General features: G+C 32.8%; 1 protein-coding gene across 2 annotated transcripts; it reads right to left on the bottom strand.

The window, feature by feature from the left end:
• Window positions 1-418: 418 nt before the first annotated feature.
• LOC142641096 (protein TILLER ANGLE CONTROL 1) lies at window positions 419-3,961 on the bottom strand. 2 transcript variants are annotated; one of them, XM_075815481.1, is made up of 5 exons: window positions 3,670-3,961; window positions 3,517-3,562; window positions 2,634-3,301; window positions 1,989-2,136; window positions 419-623 (listed from the first exon to the last, which is right to left on the bottom strand). In XM_075815481.1, exons 1-5 carry the CDS (start codon window positions 3,673-3,675, stop codon window positions 610-612), a joined length of 882 nt encoding a protein of 293 aa, XP_075671596.1. In that variant the 5' UTR covers window positions 3,676-3,961; the 3' UTR covers window positions 419-609. The 2 variants fall into 2 exon arrangements, with proteins under 2 accessions (XP_075671596.1, XP_075671595.1); XM_075815480.1 differs by lacking the exon at window positions 419-623 and adding an exon at window positions 863-1,055 and having other exon boundaries at window positions 3,670-3,807.
• Window positions 3,962-12,573: the final 8,612 nt, after the last annotated feature.

A 12,573-nucleotide genomic window follows, 5' to 3' on the forward strand; every position in this document is an offset into this window, starting at 1 on the left:
ATCTAAAATGCTTGAAAAATCCCCAGAAACAATAAATCTTACAGGCAAGTCGAGTTTCACGAGTTTTGAGAAAAGAAACCTGCAACCAACCCACCAATGTTAGGTTTAGAGAGCTCCAGACCCACGTTCGACCCGGATTTGTCGGATTGAGTGGTAGCGAGTAGAATACGGGTAGATTGGACAGGTGGGCGGGCTGCTTGGACACCCCTACCCACCACAAGAGTCAAGGTATTGATAGGTGGCTAAAGAGCCATTAATTGGAACTCTTGGTTTGTTGTTATTTATCACATAATAAAAAATCAAGTCAAGACACTTTCAAGAATTAATACCATTTTCATTCTATTGTTGTAGGCTTGTAGCATGAAAGTCCAATCCCACGTACCTAACATGATGCATCCAAATGCCAAAACATAAACCATTGTACGCAACAAATCAAACTTCAATCATACACTAAAGCCAAAACATTGGAGGAACCTTACAAAACAGAATCACATGGTCCAGTAGTTCATAAACAAGAAAACCTAATTAATATTGTCCATGAAAAGTTATTTTATAACAATAAAAAAAATACACATTTCTAGGAGACCAGGCCATTATTCAGATGAAATTTCAGATTGTAGCACCTGCAACAACAAAAGGGAAAAATTATCAACAAAGTTCATGCACCTCTCTATTTCCAAAAATATATGCAATTACATGATATATCATGATGTTCATGGTGACTCTAATTATGATCAAATGAATCACTGGACAAACAGATAATGGGTTTCTTTCCACTTGTAAATCGAGTTGTGGCAGACAAAGCAGGCCCATTAAAGAGAAATCGTGGGCCGAAGTAAAATTCGAATAAAATACAACCACCATTGGATTATAGACATATCAAAGAATGATTGGAATGTCATTATAATGATACCTTCCTGGTTGGATTTATCTTTCGAATTGTATTGTAGAAGGGACCCGTTACCAGTAGATGGTTTTATCATATTGAAGATGACAGTGAGGATGGCTTCTTTTTTGTGTACCCACCTTGACCTTCTCGTGGAAATTGCATAACACTTAAAAGAGTATGTACAAGTAGAACAGGTTAACGAGCTCCTATAGTACAAGAAGAAGGGTGAAAAAGGCTAGAGCATAGAATGTGAAATTACAAGGGACTTGCATTCTTTTCATTTTTGGACATAAAAGCTAAAGTTCCATACCTGGGCCAATCCATTAATAACTGATGAGCAATGCTAAGTTCACAAAAAATATTTACATTTTTCCCCCCCACAAATTGTTAAAAGTGTCAAATTTTTTTTTTTTAGAGATAATTACAACATGCTACTAACCCTGCAGTTTGAACCATTTTCTCCCTAAATTCCCTCAAGCACTTTGTGTATGGGGAGGTGTCAATTTAGTTACAAGGCCTTTGACTTAAAGTTTCAAGTTATGATTGGTGTAATCAATTTTACACGGACCAACTCCAATATATCATTTCAATTAAGAAATTTTTTTGTACCATTAGAGTTTCTGATAATTGGTATGTGAAAAACGGAACCTTTTGCAGCCTACCAGACCAAAAGAAACGACTAGACATAGAAATGTAGCATTTTGTTCATGAATTTGGCCATTAAATTTTGCAATAGGTCCCATTTAGATTAGATGATGGCAAGACTAGGGGACATGTGATTTGTTTTCTCTTTTTTCCCCCTCTTTTCCATTAGGGAATTGAAGATCTAACGACATCGAATTTTCTGTTCTTTCCCCAGATGTTATGACATTCGAAACGGGACATGGCGATGTTAGTACTTTATCCCAATGATTGGGTGTTCAAGATCGAATCACAATTATTGAAGGAGACTTTGCACTACAATGAAAATTTAGTTCACATTTTAAGTACCTGCTCTCAGTTAACTATTCTACACAATTTGTAAATTGAAAAAAAAAATTGCGAATGAAATATGGGGGAAAAAAACAAAATTGGGGTCTCAATAAATTTTGAAGAATACCTTGAGTTGGAAGTAGAGTGACTGATTCAGAGACTCCATGTTCATCATTGGTGATAACTCCTGTTTCTCCAGGCGTCTGACTTTCTGATTTGTGTATCTTGACTTCAAACTCTGGATGGATCTTCCTCTTCAACATTTTCTTCATAAGCTATAGCATTACAAAAAAGTTAACTAATTCATTGAACTTAGCTTACTCCATTAAAGGCCTATAAGATTAATACTCTACTACCTTATGGCTACCTCTCTTTTTTTTTTTTCTTTTTTTCTTTTTTTGATGAGTATGGCTACCTAATTAAAACAAACAAGTAGCAATTATTTAATAGTAGCAAAATAAAATGTCCTCGATCACACCTAGGACAATCAAATGCAAATCATATTATAACCCTCAATGATTTAGGCATTTAATGACTAGAGTACCATCAAGAGTTTTGTAGCTTCATAGCATTACGCGAGTTCTCTTATGAGGAGAATCAAGGTTCAAATCACTATTCCCCTCGCCTACTCGTTATAATAATTTATTTTTAAAAAAAAAACTATGGTATTAGAATGACACTCACAAAACACTAATGGGTGATTTGAAGATTAAAGATAGTGCATGAGGGTGACTAAAAGTAGTAGAGGTGAAGAGAAAATAATATCACTCACTCGTTGCAGATTTTTTATTGGACTTGCATCCTCTTTAACTCCTTTAACACGAGGAATGAACTTCTTGGCAAAAGAGAGACCATTCTTGGTTCGAAGCACAGTTTTTTTACCAGAATTTGGGAAGAAGTGGTCAGGATCAAGCTTCTCTTTCACATCAGCATCAGCCAAGAAAAGGTCGGCCAGTGTTATTCTTTCTCCTTTCTTTTTCTTTTCCTCTCCTTCCCTGTTGTCCAATTCATCATATTCTGGAGGACTTAGAGGAACACCATCAACAGTCATAATCACATCAGGTTTACAAACATTAATGTCATGGTCAGGGTTTAATTCCAAATCCTCAAAATTGTGTTCAAATGTTGTGAACATCAATGGATTCAGCTCTTCATGTTGGGCATTTTCGTCGCTGTCATCGCCATCCCCGTCATCATCATTGGAATATTGTCCAGCTTCAACCTCCTCAATATCCTCATCCTCTTCCTCACTTTCCAAAACCAAATATTCCTTTTGTTGGTTAAAGGGTTTCAGAGGATCAAACCCAAACGTACCAATGGTTAGAATGCCATCCCTCCAACCATCAAGCACTTCAGCAAGAGCCACTTGTTTCAGTAAAGCTTGCTTGTCACTGTTATTAGTAGTTGATTCAGTTGTTTTCACGTTTCGAGCAAGCCCATCTGTGCTAAAAAAACAAACTGTAAATAGAAGATACACATATATAGATCATACACACTTTATTTGTGTCAAAATTTTAGTAAAAAACGTAGCATATATAAAAGCCAATAGTGTACTTGACAAGAATGGTTGAACAAGAATATTTAAAATTAATGCATGGAATATTTGGTTTTTTAAGTAAAAAATTCATAAAAGACCAAAGTGACAAAAATCAAACCCTTAAGGACAGTGTGATGAAACCTCTTGTGTACCCAGTTGAAGATCTGTCACAAGGAAAGAAAATTAAAATAAATAAATAAGTGGGCTCGTAAAAACATATGAAATACATATAGGCATAGTCTAGAAAAACAATGTGCATGCTTCTTATTACCTTCATTTTTTTTTTCTTCTCTCTGCAAGTTGGTGAGTGAGTCTGCAGGAACAATGGAACTAAATGTCAAAGTGAGTGAAGGAAAGGAGTGTTGGGAATGCCTAAAAGAAAGGGGCCAGCTGCATGGGGATAATCAGGGGAAGACACGTGTCCAGTGAGCGTGGGGCCTAGGATTTAGCCATGTTTGTGGTGCATGGCCTGTTTGACGAGCCACCATGTTGGGTCTATCTGGCTTGATCGATGTGCCGAAATTCTCGATATGATGTGCTTAGTGCTTTACTGCTCACTGCTTACTGCTTTTCTTCGCATGTTGCATGTTCTATTTATTACTACACCAGCCAATGACATTCCAATTTTGAATTAAAAATTTTAGAAAATTCTTAGCTTATTTTCTTCCAGCAATGTAAACTTATATTGTAAACACACAAAATGTGTCAAATGGTATACACATTTGCAAAAAGTTTTCAATAAGTTTACATTGCTAATATAATGAAAACCTTTAAAATTCTCCAAAAATTTTATGATAAATTACACTTTCTAAGTTTTATTTGTTTGTTTGTTTTTTTATAAAGGAAGTGGTGTATTAATCTTTAGCCAGCTATCCCATTTCCTACAAATAAAACACACTGAAAACACCAATGATTAATAGTGTGGTAAATGAAATGAAACTGAGGACCTTTAGGTTTATATATGACACATCTTTTAAGTCCATTGAACCCAACACCTAAGTTGATCTGTTTTCATTTTTATTTTTATAGGTTAAATTTTTTCAATTAAGTCCTTCAACTTCCATCCTATTTTCAATATAGCATTTTTGTCTAACTCCATCCAAATCACATCTGGAGGAATATTTGAATCCTGGTTCTTACATCAATTTATCTTTTGGTTGAATTATGATTATTTTGATCCATTCGAATATTGATGTTCATATCAAATAACCTGATTAACCATTGTGAATAAGACCAAATGATTATTGTTATTGGGCACTGAATGAATATGTTAGAGATATATTAAGAACAATAGTATGGCTGAAGACTAATCCTGCTTTGTGTGCAAGCCAAGCCTCATAATTTTACTTTAAGTTTATTAACCATAGTTAATATGTGGTTAGTCTAATGTTTAGACTCCTATAAATTGTCATATTGGGTTTATTTTGTAATATAGGATTTGAACATGAATTGTTAGACTAAACTACATAATTTTCTATTATGCTTCCATTTCTACTTCCACGTCTATTTTCTATCACCTCCAATTTACTTATTTTTTTGGACAAATGCAAATATCCAAACCTCTTTGAGTATCTTATTATTCCCTCAAATGTAGGCGGTTTTCCTATCTCACACACACACCAAGTTATTACATGAGGAAATTCCATATTAACTCTGAAGAAATTCCTAAAATATTAGCAAAAGGTTTCAAACCCATAATTTCATGGATATAATGAAATCTTAGAAACCACTAAACAAATCCTTTGGGGTTACCACCTCCAATTTATTAAATATGGTATCATAGTGTGATTAACACAATAGAAACTTTAAAGTCTTCTCCCTCAACTCCAATTAGGATGCATTTTGTTTTAGAAATTAGTTCTTTTACTAATAATGCCCAACTATATTCTTTAAAATAAAATAACAATTTGTCCTAATTCCTTTTTTTTTCTTTTCTTTTTTAGATTGCTACAATATGCTACTAACCCCTTGACTTTTTCTCTCCTAGATCTCCAAACACTTTATGCATAAGAATGTGTCAATTAAGCTACAAGGCTCTTGACTCCTTACCTTTAACTTCCATAACTTTTTCCATATTTTTCCTTCCAATGTACTACTTTCATTGAGTCTAGAATTATGAGTTATCTAATAGCTGACTTTGTTGAAATATTCCCCAACGAAAAACAGTCCTATGGATGAACACGCATGAAACATTTGATCATCGTGAGTTGTTGTTTTTTATCTTTTTATTTTATTTGTTATCCAATTGATTTTCGTGAGTTTCATGTCTCACATTCCAATATAAGCTTAAAATTTTATCTAATTAATTTAAGGAGATGATAATGGTAGGAAAAATACAAATTATACCCTTAAAATTTTTAATTATAATTTTAGTTCTGTATATATGATTTTTGTCATTTTGGTCTCATAACTTCACATTTGTTGTTACCTTTAGTCCTTTCTCCATTATGTTTTAAAAAAAAAAGTTGGCATAAAGGACACTATTTATCCACACCAAAAGGAAAAAGAAAAAGGAAGGACTAATGTTGACAATAAATATGAATTTACAATACCAAAATGACACAAATGAAACTTACAAAACTAAAATGAAAATTTACCAAACTTAAAATATGTATTTTGTCTTTTTTATTAAAAAATTTAATTTTTAATAGATAACAGAAATTATGGATGGAATGACTGACGGCGACAACGAATACAAACTTACATGACCAAAATGACAATGGCCAAACTATAGAAATAAATAAATATGTAAATAAAGTATTTATATTGTTGCTTAACTTTTAATATTTCTTGGTGCGAGACTATGAGCAGTCAAGGTCCAACTTAAAGTCTTTATCCCAAAAAATTAAAAAAAAAAAAAGGGTCCAACTTAAAGAAGACCCGTGAATAAATAGATAAAATGAGTGAAAGGAACAATGGCTAACATGTTGGGGCTCACCATTATATAAGACTTGCCAATCGCCATTAGGCAACTCAAAAAAAAAAAAAATTCTTTTTTTTAAAGAAGAAGATTTTTTAAATAAAAATTCACAAAATTAATTCTATTAAACTCGATTAATTAACAATCGCATGATAAAAACATTTTTTATCTGAGAGAACTGATGTCTTGTAGATTTCAAGATAATGTTCAGAGTACAGTGGGAGAGGGATTTATGCTAGGGGAAAAGCTATAAAATAATTTTATTTTAATAATTATTATATAAATTAACACTATTTTGAAACTATTTGGGAATCTATCAGTTTTTTTTTTTTTTAAATATGATTTTAAGTGTGTGTTTGGCAAAAATTATTTTACCAACTTCTTTTACTAATCAGTTTATTTTTTGTACTATTTATGGGTCCTACTGCACTTTTTGGTACTATTCATAGGTCTCACTGTACTATTTTAACTAACTTTTTCCTTTATTTACAGTATTTTCAGTAAAAAAATTTTAATTTCAACAAATAAGCGGATCCCAAATTGACCCTAAGTATTAAAAACGGTGATGTTAAAACACAAATTCACTTAACATACAATGAATTCAGCTAAAAAAATTTTACTTAAAAAAAAACTCAGCTAAAATTTGAAGTGCTGAAATTACATCATAAATAACTTTAAATACTTAGGGTCTGTTTGATATTCGTTTATTTTGTTAAAACTGAAAAAGTTTTGCTAAAAATACTGTAAATAAAGGTAAAATTTAGTTGAAATAGTAGAATGAGACTCATGAATAGTACCAAAAAGTGTAATAGGGCTTATGAATAGTAGCAAAAATAAGCTGAATAGTAAAATAAGTTGGTCTTTAATTTAGAGTCAAACGCACACTTAGAGTATGTTTGAAAAGAGCTTATTTAGGTGAAACTGAAAACTTTTTGCTGAAAGTACTATAGATAAAGTTAAAAGGTAACTAAAATAGTACAATGAAACTTATGAATTGTACCAAAAAGTGTAATGGAACCCATGAATAGTAGCAAAAATTAGCTAAATAGCAAGATAAAAGCTGACTTTTTAAGTCAATATCAAATGCAACCTTAATGCTACAAGAATTATGTTATTTTGCAAATTTGGACCTCATGCTAGCTCCAGGCTCCTACTCTTTTCTGAATTTAAGGTAAGTTCCTGATAAATTCTAAGAAAAAGTCATTCAAAAATTCAAAGGGACAAGAGTAGGAGCATGAAATTGAAATTCCAGTTCTGCATTGGAAAAATAACTTCCCCAATATTCTAGTACAGGTTCTTTTTCTAATTATTTGCTGCCTAAACAAGTCTCATCGGTAATCAAGGTTGTCAAAATCGAGATCCTACGTAAGATCGTGGGAGGGAGGTGTGATCATGGATCGTAGGATCGGATTGTAGATCGTAAGATCGGATTGTAGATCGTAAAATCCTACATTATTTGAGAAAAAAACAAAAAATAAACATTAGTAAGTTAAATAATCGCATAAATTATACATTCATTCATAAAATACCAAAAATTTGCATCTATTTGATGTAATTACCATACATCACTACATGCATTTGTAAGCATCATTTGTAATTGCCATACATCACTATTGGGATGTTATTTTTTATTTTGGTCCAAATGACACTCTATTTCTCCACATTAGAATCGCAAAACTTGGTCTATTGGAATGTTAATTTTCATTTGGATCCAATTGAGCCTTCCCGTTAAGTTAAAAAAGATTACAATAAACTAAGATCATTTGGGATCGTCGGAATTGAACAATTTTACCGATCCTGAATGATCTCAAAGATCAGGATCGTTTTGGACAAGTGGGATCGTAAAATCGTAGGATTGTAGATTCTAAATCGTAGGATTGTAGATTCTAAATCGTAGGATTATAAATTCTAAATCGGAATTTTGACAACCATGTCGGTAAGCATATCATTGACTAATGTTAGGGACTTATTTTTCACAATTTTTTTTTTTTTTATAACTTGTTAAGGTAAAAAGTTTTCATCCAAGTTTTCATTTTCTTTTTTTTTTCTTTAATTTTAACAAAGTGATTGGAACAAATTTACTGCATATCAGTTCATCATTGATACTAATTAGTCATTAGTCACACTCACGACACAACATGCCACATTAATAATTATGAAAAAAAGTTAATAAGAATAAGTGAACCTTAACTGATTGCATCATCTCAGGCAAGTTAACACTTTTCGCTTATAACGGCATGAAAGTTCCTTTGCCTTTTTCTTGGACCCAAAAGTATCACCTTTCTCTCAAGATTCCATCTGTTGATTGGGCTGGACCTGGACTTGACCGACTGCACCTTTACTGGCACTGATTACCCAACTGCCAAGCTGTATTGCTTTATTAATAAGGACTTCATTTCAACCACTAATTTTATCAAAATTTTATTTCTTTTAATTTTATAATCCAATACCAGGGAAATTTTGAATCCTATATTGGAAATGCAAAAAAAAATTAATTAAATTACAAGGCTCTAACAACTATTTTAAAAAATTGTGGCAAAATGTGTAATCGTGAAAGAACCTTTAATAAATCCCCCCCCCCCCCCCCCCCAACCTTTAAAATGTAGGACTTTTGAGCATGACTTCATGTCACGCTTCCTTTCCCCATTCATGAAGCATCACTTTCATGTTAGGACCATCTCTGTACACATGAAGGACCATACCCTGAGCTAATTGATTGTGTACAAATGGATCGCTATCATGTTTTTCCTGTTGTCGCAAATTAAAAAAACAAGAAGCTAGCTTAGCTAGCTAGCACCCATATGGGCAGCTAAGACATTTACATAGAACGTACCATGAAAATCAAAGCTTAGCTGGAGCAGGTTTTAATAGAGCTTAGCCAAAGGGAAACATCAAACATAGCCATAGAAGAAATCGAAGTCATATTGATGGTACTGTTTTTTGACCCTTAGTTACTTGTCTGGTAGCAACAAAGGCTAAAAGGACTAAAACGAATTAGGATGGTAAGCATGGACGTTAGGCTCTCTGGCTCTTGTTGCTGCCTAAAAGCTAATAAAATGCTTCGGATTCTTCGTAGAGCTAACTAATCTAATCTTTCAAATGTGGTGTGGGACATCGTTGGTCCTTGCTGATAATTGCAAGCATACATTTTTGGGTCACAAAAGAAGAAAAATTTAGGCAAGAAAAATGACTTGATTCTTCATATGCTGAAATCTAGTGAATGACAAAGCACTTTATTGCATAAAAGATTTGTACAGTCCATGTTGTATGACTTGTATGTTGTATCCCACTTTATCTAACCATTTTGCGGGCACTCCTGTCATTCCAACTGCCACTCACATCTTCTTCGATGTCATACTCAAGGCAGTTTATTAGCACTTTTTTTTTTTTTTGTTTGATAACGGGAATTATTAGAGGGGTTGAGAAACATAAATAATTGGAAATATATAGTAGTGGAAGCATTCATCAAAAGCCCTATAGTTCAATTTGTTTTTTTGGCATTTCCAACACGAAGCCCTTATAACTAAATCCGGCTGTTATTAAGAGCCGAACCAAAGGAGGTGTTTGGCACATGCACTTAAAAACATGTATTTTGTTGTTTGAAACATGTGTGAAAATACATATGAGTGAAAAAATGTGTGAAAATACGTGTAATGTTGTTTAAAAACTGAAAATTGTTTTTTGAAATGGTGTACCAAACTCCCTCTAATCCTTAAGGGTCAAAGTATGGGATATAAATTAATATATATATATAATATATATATATATATATATATGGGGGTAAATTTTATGTTGTGTTTGGTTTGGTTCTACAGAAAATGTTTTTTGAATATTTTCAGGTGAAAATATTTTTTAGAATAGAAATTATTTTCAAACATTGGGTTGTGTTTCTGAAAACACTCCGAAAAATATTTTCTAGTGTTTGATTGTGATATTGAAAATGCTATAGACAAAATTATTTTTTTACTACTTTCTCACATTTTCTCATCTCCCAAGCATGTATATAATAGAAAAGATGAAATTTCAGATAAAAATATTGTGATCGGTAACGGCCACCAATAGGGATGGTTGGCCACCAAAGACTAGGGACGTTAGTGGAGGGTGGTGGTTGGATGGCAAACAGTGGTTGGCGGGGAGTGGAAGTTCAATTGATAAGTTTTGGACGAGGCAGAAAATTATTTATGGACAATGAAAGCATAAACTAATTTTCACCATAATTGCCTTTATTATATGGTCAACTGGAGAATAATTTTCGGTTGACCAACATTTTTTGTTGCCCTAAACACCCATAAATGCGAAAAATATTTTCTAGAAATCAATTTCCGTTAAATTAAACACAACTATGCATATAATTTTGGGAGGTTATCACCACCAGAATTTTAAAAAAATTAGCCTCATTTGTAAAGGCCAAATTTTACAATCTCATTTTTCTTTTTCTTTCTCTTTTTTTCTTTTTTTTCTTTTTTTTTCCCAATGGATGATAGTTTAGGCCACCAAAGTGGCATACTGATTAACAAAGCTTCCCCTTATACAACAAAAACGCACTTTCTTTTGTTCAAAATTGTTGGTGAGAATACAAATAAACAATATAGAAATTACAATAATTTGTAAATTATTACAAACAAAATTGGGTTGAGACATGAAAATCGGTTCTCTTTAAGGGACTTCAAGCTCTGTACGATTTGCAATGCCCATGAATAGATGCAACGGACATTCTCTTTAACTTCACTGATTGAGATCCTCTAACAAACAACCAGTTTTTCTACAATTACTCTATTTGCCACAATGTTTTCCACAATTTAACGAAGTGGTTGACTATGAATTGTGGATATACATCTTACAAGGACTGACCACTTTTTTTCCACTACTCAAACCACTTCAAAGTAGTGGCAAAAGTTGTGTCCCTAAACTTTTTCATTAACAAAAGCCAAGTGAAAATCATTACAAAAACTAATGATTATTGAAAGGCTAAAACTATTTCTTTGGAAGTTAGCTTGAAAACTAGTTTTGAGGAATTTTATCTAATCCGTTACGTGATGAATTATAAGACAATCTATATATAATATCTAAACAAATCACATGATTCAATAAAAATGTCATGTAACTAAAAGTATCAATGCGTTCTATTAGATCACTTGCAGGCTTGGAATTTGTTTCACGCAGAACAGATTGTCAAGAATTTAATCCCTCTTTCTGAAAAAATAAATAACTATTTTTTTATTTAAAAAAAAAAAAAAAAAGGAAAAGAGATAAAGATTTGGTCCACCTAAATTAAATAACCTTTGATGTAGCTACTCGGGGCAAAAGATCAAGTCTAGCAACAGGGTGTAGGAATCATAAGACAGAAATTCTCCATGTTTGGAGTCTTTGGACTGAATTGGTACCAAACAATGATCGATCCTCTCACGGCCGAGTCAAAAGCAACATGTCTGGCTGTGTTCAAAGTATGAGATGCTGGTTTAGTAAGCATCATAATGCAATAAATGTAATTCAATCCCCACAGTGCACAATCCATTTGTCCATTGAATTTTTGATCATTGCTGCCAAGAATGCTTTGTCTTTTTTCTCTTGTTGAGATGCAGTTCATGCATTTAGAGAAGGCAGTGTGTTGGCAAAATGCCCTCTTTTGTAATTTGGAAGGAACTATCTCTGTCACATCTCTTCTCTGTAGACTGTAGTCTGTAATGGAATACTTCCCTTTTATCTAATGAAATGTTATTCACCAATAAAATATGCTATTCGCCTAACTTCCTTGTCCTATCTCAGATTCAAATGAAACAGGCATACTGAAGTCGGTGTTATTGCTTGATATTGATTGACACAACAAGAAGCTCATTAATAATTTGGGCTTGAACTCCATGCAAGTTTTTCTTTCCCCTTAAAAAATAGGTTAAATTACAAGTTGCATCATTTAGTTTTGCCTAAAATTTATTTCATTATTTTTGTTCAATTCAGTACTTTAACTTTCAATTTTGTTCAATTTAGTGATTCCGTTAGAATTGCACGGTTAACTTTCAACTTTGTTCAATATAAAACATTAAAACTACATTGTTTTGGGGGGTCCTTCATGGCTAAATTCTGACAGATTAATGGGGGAAGGGCTGAATTGAACAAAGTTGAAAGATGAATGAATGAAAGTGAAGTACTAACCAAACGTTATTCAAACGTTAACAGGAAAATTAATTATCACAGCTACTAAGTACTAACCACATGAGCCAAGAAAATTGACTCACTGATCTTTTTGGTTCCTATGCT

Source organism: Castanea sativa, chromosome 6, assembly GCF_040712315.1.
Source record: "Castanea sativa cultivar Marrone di Chiusa Pesio chromosome 6, ASM4071231v1".
Lineage (NCBI taxonomy): Eukaryota > Viridiplantae > Streptophyta > Magnoliopsida > Fagales > Fagaceae > Castanea > Castanea sativa.